General features: G+C 33.7%; 1 protein-coding gene across 1 annotated transcript in view; it reads right to left on the bottom strand.

The window, feature by feature from the left end:
- Adsl (Adenylosuccinate lyase) overlaps positions 1-14,385 on the bottom strand; it is a 115,569-nt gene that overhangs the window by 3,435 nt on the left and 97,749 nt on the right. The window contains exons 2-3 of the mRNA XM_074179936.1: positions 2,707-3,002; positions 2,278-2,600 (exon numbers count right to left, since the gene is read on the bottom strand). Coding sequence (XP_074036037.1) covers positions 2,278-2,600; positions 2,707-3,002 — 619 coding nt within the window. The remainder of the gene's footprint in view (positions 1-2,277; positions 2,601-2,706; positions 3,003-14,385) is intronic.

Below are 14,385 nucleotides of genomic sequence, written 5' to 3' on the forward strand. Positions count from 1 at the left end.
AATGCACGATAATGCTCGTCCACATGTCGCGCGTCTAGTGACTGACTGGCTCACCAACGAAGGAGTTAATGTATTGCCATGGTCTGCACAATCACCGGACCTCAATCCCATCGATCATGTGTGGGACATGCTTCAACGAAGAATTACTCCGCATATGGGGAACATTCACACAACGTTTCAATTGAGAGAGCTTTTAATCGCTGAATGGGCAAATTTACCTCAACAAGACATTGACAATCTCATTTTGTCGATGCACGATAGATGTAGGGCCGTAATAAACCGGCGTGGAGGCCATACTTTGTACTGATTCCAATTTTTTTTTATTAGGATTTTTTTTCGGGGTGCCAAAGAAGAGCCATATTTTTTTTAGTTTTGCTTATATGTGCACTCAGTATTTTTGACCATTTAATAAATTTTGTTGTAAGTTACATTCGTTTAATAATCACCCGTTAACTTTTTTTCCCTAAAGCGACCTAAAAAAAAAATATTGCCATTTTAAAAAATATCCCTAGACTTTTCCGATGTGTGTATATAATATTCTATAGTTATTGTGATTCATATATAATCAGAAATGATTATTGAATAACGAAATTAGGTAGATTCCTAACTATATTATTAAAGGGGAACTGTTGGAAGGTAGGTTGCACTATGTCGTTTGCTTGAACCATACTAGCTAAGATATATAATTTGGATTCATTCACTTCAACACAATATTTTCTGCCTCTCAAGTATTCTTTCACTAAGGAATATTTCAACACACTTATTTCTTCTACCAAGATTTATGTTGAAATAAGTATTCAAGAATTCACTTAAATAGTTGTTGAACGTCCTTCACCGAATCTTATTATTTTCATTGGATAGGTCATACTTTTTGAATGAGTTGGAATGCGTGAAATTACTGAAATTCAACATGGTTATTTATATTTGTTCTCAACTTTAGTAAAATCTTTTTGTTGGCTATATTTGGATTATCACCCTAAGACGATTGTGGATACTAACAATCGAAACGACTTGAATTAACTTGGCTTCTTGGAATCTTTCAATTTTTAATTTTTGGTTGTTGCTTGTATTTTATTTCATTGTAATTTCAGTTTTTTTGCTTGATATAATTGTTATTTTTCAGCTAATCTCGTGACATGGGAACTATGCAACTGAGGCATATTCCAGTGCTGATCTAACTATAGAACAAAATAAAGTTTTGAGGGTGTTACATGACAACTCTTTATCATTATGCATCATCCCTTTGCAGAAATAATATTGAAGTTACTTTAGAAGTTCAGTTGTTGATCTAAAGTAATCCCAAGGTCTCTTATTTTGTTCACCCTGTCGAGTACTTTTCCATCAATATTATAGTCATAATGAAGGATATTTTTTGACTTGGAAAAAGTGATGACGAGCCATTTCTTTATGTTCAGGTACCTACAAGTTGTTTGTTGAAGACCCACCGTGTATAATATCTAATTCGTTCTGAAGAATCTGACTGTCTAAGACATCATTAGGTAACTAATAAATATAGTTACAAATCATCTGCAAATAGTAAAAACTTTGCATACTGTAAATAATATCCAATGTCATTAACAAATAGACATTAACGATAGAACAATAATGGTCTACAATGTGATTCTTGTGGTACACCGAAGCTACAGGAATTGTTTCCAAAATGTAATTATTAATTCTAATAGGAATCTTCTCATCCAATTTAGTTTAGTTTAGTTCGTTGATATAATGATTTAACTACAATCTTTTGTGAGGTTAAGTCCCCAGAATTTAATTGAAGTTATTTGTTTCAGAGAACCATTTTCTGATCTAAAAGTGAACTATGGTCATAACCTTTTGGAGCATAACCACATCTTACAAACAGGGTTTTTTGTCATTACAGAGTAATTATTGTTGAAAATCCATTTGTGTGCTTTTAAAATTTCAACTGTAGCTGTGACGCTTGTTATGGTTACCAGTAAGGTAGTGCAATTCGCTACATAACAAATCACCTTGATAACTACTGATATAGATTATATGAAGCAAGGGTCTCAGAATAGAACCTGAATGGTGTAAAACAATTCGTTTGATGACTCATTGATTGTACTGTTTTGATTTATCGTCCAACGGCTTCTTGGATCTCCTATCTCAAGAAGCTATTGAAGCCTTTTAATATCATGTTTGATACATATAAGTACTTCAGAGTGGAAAACTGTTTGAAGAATTGGTGTGAATTTATGCAAAGGGCACATATTTTGTAATAAAACAGTTTGTCCCAGAAAATTGGACTCTCATACTCACCTAAAGAGGAAAGAGCTCCAACTATCTGCACATCCAGTTTTCTAGTATACGTCTGCCCAGTCACCGGATACGTTTTCTCGAATCCTGAAAGAATCGCCACTCGTCTGTCGAGGGCTCTAACTTTCGCACCGTCGTTGAACAACTGCATAAAGGACGCTTGCGTTCCAGTTGTACCTTTGGTGCCTCTGAACCGAAGATTTTCTTTCAGTACTCTTAGAGCATTTTCGTCCATGAGGAAATCATACAACCAGAGGGTAGCTCTTTTTCCGACAGTTGTTAGTTGGGCTGGTTGCAGGTGGGTGAAACCGAGAGTTGGAAGAGATCTGAAATAAATAATTCACAAGTTCTCACAGGAATATAATATACAGCGTCTGTCACATAAACCTTGTTGCATCTATGCACTATACCAGTGATTTAAATAATACTGACCTATATTTTTCTGCAAATTTAGCCAAGTTCTGTATAACAGATGCAATTTTTGGTAAAAGTAGGTTCAGCGCATCCTTAATGAGTATTAAATCCGTGTTGTCTCCCACAAAACAGGACGTGGCTCCCAGATGGATAATTGGTGCAGCAATGGGACACTGTTTCGCAAAAACGTGAATGTGAGCCATGACGTCGTGCCTGGTAAGTGCTTCTTCAGCAGCCGCAGCATCAAAGTCGATGTTATGAATATTCGCCTCCATTTCTTTAATTTGCTCATCTGTTATGTCCAGACCTAGTTCCTGTAAAAAATATAATAATGATAAATTTCATTGCTCCAAAGGAGTCAGTACATATATTAATTAGTCAGACGTGTTTATAAACGCCTGAAAAAGCTATTGTATAGCAAAACACGTGTTGAGTTTTTGTAAAACTGTTAAGTGTAAATTTCACAATAGTGTTTCTTGATCTTATATCCAAATAAAATATTTATCATCATCCCAAGAAATTAAATCTTTGCTTTCACGTCGGTAGTATACGTACTTCCATGAACTCTGCCTTCTCAATCTAAAGGTATTTTCATAATTTGGGTTACTATCAATTCAACGATCATATCTTATCTATCATCATTTTCATGACTGTAAGAATTGATACAGATCTATTTTCCCACATTTATCACTTTGGGGTTATTCATTTTGTCCACTTGAATATTTGGGTGTTGTTTTTCTGTTTCATTTTCTTTTATATTATTTTGTTAGGAAACATTTCAGTCGTAATCAGTAATATATACTTATAAAAGCATTACAAGAACTGTTAGCAAATTAAACCCCCACTTGGGTTATCATTTTCACCTTCTCAAGATATCCACGAGCTCAATCTACAACTGATGGTTTGAGCTGAAACTCATTTATCATTTCAGGACTATAATAATCATTTTGAGGCGTTCACAAAAATGAAGCATGAGCTTGCTGTCTATTAGTAAAATAAAAAATGTAATACTTAAATAATGTAATACTTAAAAGTTTGGTGATACTCCAATGGGGTGGAAAAGAGTGATATGAAATTAAGCTTGGAAAATGTTCGTGTATCAGAAATTTGTAAAAATATCTAGCTGTACAACGAATTCATGGGTCCCTTTATGGAAACACTGTAATAGATTTGGAAAGTGATCTGAAACAGTGAAAGTAGGATGTAAAGAATCTGACTGATGTGAGTTGTTCTTTTCATTTGAGTTTGCCCTGTCATTCACGAATATCACTATCGAAAAATAACGATAAATGGAATGAGTGATGGGCGAAGTGAGGTTCTTTAAAAATAAATGGTGTTAAAACGAGACACATATTTAATATCGAAGCGATGAAGTTCAAATTCCTTCTACAATGAAGAGGAACGAAGAAATCATCAGCTCTGCTGAGGAAGTTTACGAATACTCTCTGTATAATCCACATCGACTGTAAATAATAATGGATGAAACACATTGGCGTGAAGTTATCCACAGATTTCTGGCCACACATGCTGACGTAGAGGAAAATAAAAATCTGTGGTTGGGATACAAAATTATTAGCACCCGTACTAATATCTGTGGCTGGAAATACCTATTCACTATAGGTTGAACGTGAAATTATTGAGACTATTTGGTGTTTAACATTTTTATAGAGTCTTGAGTAGATTGAGGCGTTGATAATCCTTTTCTCATCAACAATACAGATTAAGGGAAAAATAAAATTGAAATATTAGACTTACTTTCCAATACCCCATATAGAAATGATATCCGATGATGTGCGTCCATCAAAATCACACAACTTCCATAGTTTCTTGAGAAGATTAACTTGGTGATAACAGTTTTCTTGTTATCTAAACAGATTTCGAAAAAGAAATTGTTGAAACAATCAGACTCATTTTTTGAGATTCCTTGTATTCATGAAAATCACACAACTCTTATAGAATTTTGAATAGATCAACACAGTGAAAACCGTTTTCTTGTTACCCACAGGGAATTCGAGAAAAAAATTGTTGCAACAATCAGACTCATTTTTTGAGATTCCTTGTAAAATTGGAACCAGAAGATGTGCGTTCATGAAAATCACTTAACTGTTATAGAATCTTGGATAGATCGATAAAGTGGAGAATGTTTTCCTGTCACCCATACAGATTTCGAGAAAAAAATTGTTGCAACAATCAGACTCATTTTTTGAGATTCCTTGTAAAATTGGAACCAGAAGATGTGCGTTCATGAAAATTACATAACTGTTATAGAATCTTGGGTAGATTGATATAGTGAAAACTGTTTTCTTGTCACCCATAAAGATTTCGAGAATGAAATTGTTGCAACAATCAGACTCACTTTTTGAGATTCCTTGTAAAATTGGAACCAGAAGATGTGCGTTCATGAAAATTACATAACTGTTATAGAATCTTGGGTAGATTGATATAGTGAAAACTGTTTTCTTGTCACCCATAAAGATTTCGAGAATGAAATTGTTGCAACAATCAGACTCACTTTTTAAAGCACCTTGTAGAATTGGAACCAAATGATGTGCGTTCATGAAAATAACATAAGTGTTATAGAATCTTGGGTAGATCGATATATTGAAAACCGTTTTCTTATCACCCATACAGATTTCCTGGAAAAAATATTGACACAATCAGACTCACTTTTAAAACACCTTGTAGAATTGGAACCAGAAGATGTGCGTTCATAAAAATTACACATCTGTTATAGAATCTCAGGTAGATCGATATAGTGAAAACCGTTTTCTTGTCACCCATACAGATTTCCAGCAAAAAATATTGAAACAATCAGACTCACTTTTGAAAACACCTTGTAGAATTGGAACTAGAAGATGTGCGTTCATGAAAATTACAAAACTGTTATAGAATCTTAGTAAGATCGATATAGTGTAAATCGTTTTCTTGTCACCCATACAGATTTCCAGGAAAAAATATTGAAACTATCAGACTCACTTTTTAAAACACCTTGTAGAATTGGAACTAGAAGATGTGCGTTCATGAGAATCACACAACTGTTATAGAATCTAAGGTAGATCTATATATTGAAAACTGTTTTCATGTCACCCATACAGATTTCGAGAAAAAAAATTGTTGCAACAATCAGACTCATTTTTTGAGATTCCTTGTATTCATGAAAATCACACAACTCTTATAGAATTTTGAATAGATAAACACAGTGAAAACCGTTTTCTTGTTACCCATAGGGAATTCGAGAAAAAAATTGTTGCAACAATCAGACTCATTTTTTGAGATTCCTTGTAAAATTGGAACCAGAAGATGTGCGTTCATGAAAATCACTTAACTGTTATAGAATCTTGGGTAGATCGATATAGTGAAAACCGTTTTTTTGTCACACATCTTCTGATTCCAATTCTACAAGGAATCTCAAAAAATGAGTCTGATTGTTGCATAATTTTTTTTATCGAAATCTGTATGGGTGACAAGAAAACAGTTTTCACTATATCAATCTACCCAAGATTTCATAACAGTTATGTAATTTTCATGAACGCACATCTTCTAGTTCCAATTCTACAAGGTGTTTTAAAAAGTGAGTCTGATTGTTTCAATATTTTTTCCTGAAAATCTGTATGGGTGACAAGAAAACGGTTTACACTATATCGATCTTACTAAGATTCTATAACAGTTGTGTAATTTTCATGAACGCACATCTTCTAGTTCCAATTCTACAAGGTGTTTTCAAAAGTGAGTCTGATTGTTTCAATATTTTTTCCTGGAAATCTGTATGGGTGACAAGAAAACGGTTTTCACTATATCGATCTACCTGAGATTCTATAACAGTTGTGTTATTTTCATGTACGCACATAATTTGGTTCCAATTCTACAAGGTGCTTTAAAAAGTGAGTCTGATTGTTTCAATATTTTTTCCTGGAAATCTGTGCGGGTGACAAGGATACGGTTTTCACTATATCGATCTACCGAAGATTTCATAACAGTTATGTAATTTTCATGAACGCACATCTTCTAGTTCCAATTCTACAAGGTGTTTTAAAAAGTGAGTCTGATTGTTTCAATATTTTTTCCTGGAAATCTGTATGGGTGACAAGAAAACGGTTTACACTATATCAATCTAACTAAGATTCTATAACAGTTGTGTAATTTTCATGAACGCACATCTCCTAGTCCCAATTCTACAAGGTGTTTTTAAAAGTGAGTCTGATTGTTTCAATATTTTTTCCTGGAAATCTGTGCGGGTGACAAGGATACGGTTTTCACTATATCGATCTACCGATGATTTCATAACAGTTATGTAATTTTCATGAACGCACATCTCCTAGTTCCAATTCTACAAGGTGTTTTAAAAAGTGAGTCTGATTGTTTCAATATTTTTTCCTGGAAATCTGTATGGGTGACAAGAAAACGGTTTACACTATATCGATCTTACTAAGATTCTATAACAGTTGTGTAATTTTCATGAACGCACTTCTCCTAGTTCCAATTCTACAAGGTGTTTTAAAAAGTGAGTCTGATTGTTTCAATATTTTTTCCTGGAAATCTGTATGGGTGACAAGAAAACGGTTTACACTATATCGATCTTACTAAGATTCTATAACAGTTGTGTAATTTTCATGAACGCACATCTCCTAGTTCCAATTCTACAAGGTGTTTTAAAAAGTGAGTCTGATTGTTTCAATATTTTTTCCTGGAAATCTGTATGGGTGACAAGAAAACGGTTTACACTATATCGATCTTACTAAGATTCTATAACAGTTGTGTAATTTTCATGAACGCACATCTCCTAGTTCCAATTCTACAAGGTGTTTTAAAAAGTGAGTCTGATTGTTTCAATATTTTTTCCTGGAAATCTGTATGGGTGACAAGAAAACGGTTTACACTATATCAATCTAACTAAGATTCTATAACAGTTGTGTAATTTTCATGAACGCACATCTCCTAGTTCCAATTATACAAGGTGTTTTAAAAAGTGAGTCTGATTGTTTCAATATTTTTTCCTGGAAATCTGTATGGGTGACAAGAAAACGGTTTACACTATATCGATCTTACTAAGATTCTATAACAGTTGTGTAATTTTCATGAACGCACATCTCCTAGTTCCAATTCTACAAGGTGTTTTAAAAAGTGAGTCTGATTGTTTCAATATTTTTTCCTGGAAATCTGTATGGGTGACAAGAAAACGGTTTACACTATATCAATCTGACTAAGATTCTATAACAGTTGTGTAATTTTCATGAACGCACATCTCCTAGTTCCAATTCTACAAGGTGTTTTAAAAAGTGAGTCTGATTGTTTCAATATTTTTTCCTGGAAATCTGTATGGGTGACAAGAAAACGGTTTACACTATATCGATCTTACTAAGATTTTATAACAGTTGTGTAATTTTCATGAACGCACATCTCCTAGTTCCAATTCTACAAGGTGTTTTAAAAAGTGAGTCTGATTGTTTCAATATTTTTTCCTGGAAATCTGTATGGGTGACAAGAAAACAGTTTTTACTATATCGATCTACCTGAGATTCTATAACAGATGTGTAATTTTCATGAACGCACATCTTCTGGTTCCAATTCTACAAGGAACCTCAAAAAATGAGTCTGATTGTTGCAACAATTTTTTTCTCGAAATCTGTATGGGTGACAAGAAAACAGTTCTCACTATATCGATCTTACTAAGATTCTATAACAGTTGTGTAATTTTCATGAACGCACATCTCCTAGTTCCAATTCTACAAGGTGTTTTAAAAAGTGAGTCTGATTGTTTCAATATTTTTTCCTGGAAATCTGTATGGGTGACAAGAAAACAGTTTTCACTATATCGATCTACCTGAGATTCTATAACAGATGTGTAATTTTCATGAACGCACATCTTCTGGTTCCAATTCTACAAGGAACCTCAAAAAATGAGTCTGATTGTTGCAACAATTTTTTTCTCGAAATCTGTATGGGTGACAAGAAAACAGTTCTCATTATATCGATCTTACTAAGATTCTATAACAGTTGTGTAATTTTCATGAACGCACATCTCCTAGTTCCAATTCTACAAGGTGTTTAAAAAGTGAGTCTGATTGTTTCAATATTTTTTCCTGGAAATCTGTATGGGTGACAAGAAAACAGTTTTCACTATATCGATCTACCTGAGATTCTATAACAGTTGTGTAATTTTCATGAACGCACATCTCCTAGTTCCAATTCTACAAGGTGTTTAAAAAGTGAGTCTGATTGTTTCAATATTTTTTCCTGGAAATCTGTATGGGTGACAAGAAAACGGTTTACACTATATCAATCTTACTAAGATTCTATAACAGTTGTGTAATTTTCATGAACGCACATCTCCTAGTTCCAATTCTACAAGGTGTTTTAAAAAGTGAGTCTGATTGTTTCAATATTTTTTCCTGGAAATCTGTATGGGTGACAAGAAAACGGTTTACACTATATCAATCTAACTAAGATTCTATAACAGTTGTGTAATTTTCATGAACGCACATCTCCTAGTTCCAATTCTACAAGGTGTTTTAAAAAGTGAGTCTGATTGTTTCAATATTTTTTCCTGGAAATCTGTATGGGTGACAAGAAAACGGTTTACACTATATCGATCTTACTAAGATTCTATAACAGTTGTGTAATTTTCATGAACGCACATCTCCTAGTTCCAATTGTACAAGGTGTTTTAAAAAGTGAGTCTGATTGTTTCAATATTTTTTCCTGAAAATCTGTATGGGTGACAAGAAAACGGTTTACACTATATCGATCTTACTAAGATTCTATAACAGTTGTGTAATTTTCATGAACGCACATCTCCTAGTTCCAATTCTACAAGGTGTTTTAAAAAGTGAGTCTGATTGTTTCAATATTTTTTCCTGGAAATCTGTATGGGTGACAAGGAAACGGTTTTCACTATATCGATCTACCGAAGATTTCATAACATGAACGTAATTATCATGAACGCACATCTTCTGGTTCTAATTCTACAAGGAATCTCAAAAAATGAGTTTGATTGTTGCAACAATTTTTTTCTCGAAAACTGTATAGGTGACATGAAAACAGTTTTCACTATATAGATCTACCTAAGATTCTATAACAGTTTTGTAATTCTCATGAACGCACATCTTCTAGTTCCAATTCTACAAGGTGTTTTAAAAAGTGACTCTGATTGTTTCAATATTTTTTCCTAGAAATCTGTATGGGTGACAAGAAAACGGTTTTCACTATATCGATCTACCCAAGATTCTATAACAGTTATGTAATTTTCATGAACGCACATCTTCTAGTTCCAATTCTACAAGGTGTTTTAAAAAGTGAGTCTGATTGTTTCAATATTTTTTCCTGGAAATCTGTATGGGTGACAAGAAAACGGTTTTCACTATATCGATCTACCCAAGATTCTTCAACAGTTGTGTGATTTTCATGAACGCACATCTTCTAGTTCCAATTCTACAAGGTGTTTTAAAAAGTGAGTCTGATTGTTTCAATATTTTTTCCTGGAAATCTGTATGGGTGACAAGAAAACGGTTTTCACTATATCGATCTACCCAAGATTCTATGTCAGTTATGACATTTTCATGAACGCACATCTTCTAGTTCCAATTGTACCAGGTGTTTTAAAAAGTGAGTCTGATTGTTTCAATATTTTTTCCTGGAAATCTGTATGGGTGACAAGAAAACAGTTTTCACTATATCGATCTACCTGAGATTCTATAACAGATGTGTAATTTTCATGAACGCACATCTTCTGGTTCTAATTCTACAAGGAATCTCAAAAAATGAGTCTGATTGTTGCAACAATTTTTTTCTCGAAAACTGTATGGGTGACATGAAAACAGTTTTCACTATATAGATCTACCTAAGATTCTATAACAGTTGTGTAATTCTCATGAACGCACATCTTCTAGTTCCAATTCTACAAGGTGTTTTAAAAAGTGAGTCTGATTGTTTCAATATTTTTCCTAGAAATCTGTATGGGTGACAAGAAAACGGTTTTCACTATATCGATCTACCCAAGATTCTATAACAGTTATGTAGTTTTCATGAACGCACATCTTCTGTTTCCAATTCTACAAGGAATCTCAAAAAATGAGTCTGATTGTTTCAACATTTTTGTTTTCGAAATCTCTTCGGGTGAAAATTGTTATCACTACGTCAATCTACCCAAGATTCCATAAGACCTATTCACTATAGGTATTTCCAGCCACAGATATTAGTACGGGTGCTAATAATTTTGTATCCCAACCACAGATTTTTATTTTCCTCTACGTCGGCATGTGTGGCCAGAAATCTGTGGATAACTTCACGCCAATATGAAACACTAGCTTGACAATTGGATGACACTAACAACGAGTCGCAGAGGTACGCCAGATTAAAAAAATAATTACTCTATGCGTGATGTAAATAATAAATGGACGATGCAAATTATTTCAAGGTCTCCATGCAATTTATACCTATTTTGTTATGAAACCTGCAATGAAATATATGAGAGTGTTTTCAAAACTGTTTTCCACTACCTATAGTTGAATTCGGAATAATTCATTGAATCAAGGAAAACGTTCGCATGGTCCGCAGTTGAAAGTTCAAGGAGAAGATTAAAGTTCTTAGTTTGGTATCTTTAATTTTACCGTCAGTACTACTTCGATACTGATAACCTTGCTTAGATCCATATGAACAACAGTAGTAACTAAGAATTGTGCTTCTTTTCCGAAATGTTGAAAGAAATATTGACGTAGCTGCAATGTAGAAAAAATTATACACGATATGAAAAACTTTTTTCATATATGTAGGTAATTTAAAAATGTAGTTGTATTCACGTTATTATAAACAACAAATGCTTTTGGGTACCAATCTAAACGAGATTTTCCTATGCTATATGCACCAGTGTAACGTGAATACGTAAAGTTGGTCTTTACTTGATGAAAATATGTATTTAAACTTTATTTAGAATATATGATGGAATCGGCCGATACTTGATGAAAATCCATAACTAACGTATTCACACAATAAATTGTTTTTAGAATACGTTTATTTAGATTTTTCAAGATTTTTCAAGTGTATTCAATACAAACATTACTAATGCTAATAGTAAAAAAATCTCAATTCATGGTGATAATGACTCATCTTGGATAACAAAATCTCTGATGAAGAGTCTATTATGCATTCAAACAGCATCAGTGTTTGTCAGATTCACGATTATGAGGTTTTTTTGACTGCTGCGACCGATCTCGAAAAGAATAATAGGTATAAGAATTCTGGATCACTAGAATAATATGATGGCTGAAACGTTTTGGGCGAATGAATAATCATTTATTTTGGAGAAAAAGGTTTGTTGACGAACACTGCGTGACATCCGGGTCCAGGTAGCTATAGCTGCCTCCGTGGTGATTTTGATAGTTTTCTTGTGAACACGAGATCTATCAACTGACACCACAAATGTGCGGTTGGCTCCTGTTGGTGGCTCCGTGCATTTGTATTTCTATCTTTTGGTAATCAAGTGTTGCCCATCCTTACACTTGGCTGCACCATACTGATGATGGGCCAAAAGCCCGAAACACGTGTCTATGGTTTGCCACTTTCATGAGTGCTATGTCCGATATTAACTTCTGTTTCTATATCAAGACACTCAATAACTTTCATATTTGTATATATATATATATATATATATATATATATATATATATATGCATATATATATATATATATATATATATATATATATATATATATATATATATATATATATGCATCAGAAATACTTTGCCTGGAAGGTAAAACTGAGCAATCTAGAATTACAAAATGGCGACCTGAACTCAAATTATACTTGGGACTTCTGTTACATTCTGGCACAATTCCATTGAGTAGATTACAGGACTATTGGAAAAAGGATTGTCTTTTCAATATTTCATGTTTCTCTGAACATATGAGTCGAAATAGGTTTCTTTTAAAAAGCAAATGGAAACACAAACAAGATGTTCATTATATTTCTACAGAATTTTGTAATGCTATGACCGAGATCCAAAATAGACGAGGAGAGATGAAAGAAAAACCAGATCCTATAGTGAATTACAATAAATTTATGTCAGGTGTTGATCGTCAAGATCAAATGCTCTCGTACTATCCGTGTGAGAGAAAAACCGTGAGATAGCCAACTGAGCTTGCTATTCACATATTGCAAATATGTCTACTGAATGCTTTTCACCTCTACAATTTATACTCTGACAAGGACAAGATAAGCCTCTATGATTTTCGTCTCGGCATTATAAGAAAGCTTCTAGGACATCAGAAGACTGTACCAAAAGTCATGAAGGAACAGCATATTTTGAAAAAATGTGAAAAGTCTGAAAAAGAGGTGACACTTAGAAGAAAGTGTAAGAGCTGTAGTGAAAATGGAAGGAGGAGGGAGACTACTTATGAATGCCTAGCATGCCCAGGCACTCCAGGATTTTGTTTAGATTGCTGTGAGTTTATTAATGAATGATATTTTCGAGAGGCGTTCTATTAGATTTTATTTGAATGTGTTCTTCTTAATTGATAGTTTATTTCTTCTGTGAAATTTATGACGAATAAAGAAAAATAAATGGATAAAATAACAGTTATTTTTTGCATTTTGTGTATGAAGTAACGGAGACGCGTAAACGCGTTGTTGGTACTGCGTATGAATTTTGCCTGATCAATGCCACCGACGCGTTAACGCGTCCTGTCCATAACTTCATCTGAAGTTGGCAAAAAAATTCTTTTGGATGATTCTGAGACTCATTGTTCAAAAAATTAGTTATAAATGAATTTAAAATGTGTTGGCCCCCTGCAAAGTTTTCATGTACATGGGGGGCAGCGAACGTGTTAACTTCTCTGCTCCACAGTAGAATGAGAATTTAGTTTTGCTGAAATATAATAATTGTAGCGGTTGAAAATGCTGGCACTGCTCACATAAGCTTCGTCTGTCAAAATACAATTCAAGGAAAAATCATGCACTTTTACAACTTTCCAAAAAACACTAGCAAAAAGCCATGCGGCGTTCAAAGACTCCTGGTCTGAGTTGATGAAGTCTTCTGATCCCGTATTGCTTGAATTTGTATTTTTCAAAATTCTCCTAAAGTTAGTTGTTGGTAGCCCTGTTGATATTTTCAAATTCTGCGTTGACTTTTTGGGATTATTTTCAACAGCTCCTAAAACAAGTATTTCCGCCAACTCCTTATCCCTATTTCATTCATATAATTTTGGCTTTTTTTTTCTATTGAAATATGCATGAATGTACAGGGTGCCTCATAAAAATAGTTTTCCATCAATAACTATTGCTACCTCATTTGAAAAAAATAAGTTTTTCAAAACATTGAAAAATTTTCATGTTGAAATGTTTTCATAGAAACAAGAAATTTTGGACAGGAGAAAAATTACAGCAACTTTTCAAAAATACACATTTTTGAAAAACATACTGTAACTCAGAAACAATGGTAGATATCGATATGCGGTTTTGACCATCAGGTTTGTTTTAAAATTTGACCCTCACACCCAGCCACCAATTTTTATCCATCTAGTTTGAAAACAGGAGTTTTTTTTTAAAGTGTCCAATTTGGCCCACTCTGTACATATACGGTAGGCTGAAGAAACTGTTCATTTGTGTCCCTAGAGTCCACCTAAAAAAAATTCCTACACCCAGCCGCATATTATCAAAAACAATCGGTCGTTCTTTAGTGCGACAGTGTACAAGCAGCCTTG

The sequence above is a fragment of the Leptinotarsa decemlineata genome, unplaced genomic scaffold, assembly GCF_025532065.1.
Source record: "Leptinotarsa decemlineata unplaced genomic scaffold, Ldec_3_MD MMD2_tig00026282_RagTag_RagTag, whole genome shotgun sequence".
NCBI classification, from domain to species: domain Eukaryota; kingdom Metazoa; phylum Arthropoda; class Insecta; order Coleoptera; family Chrysomelidae; genus Leptinotarsa; species Leptinotarsa decemlineata.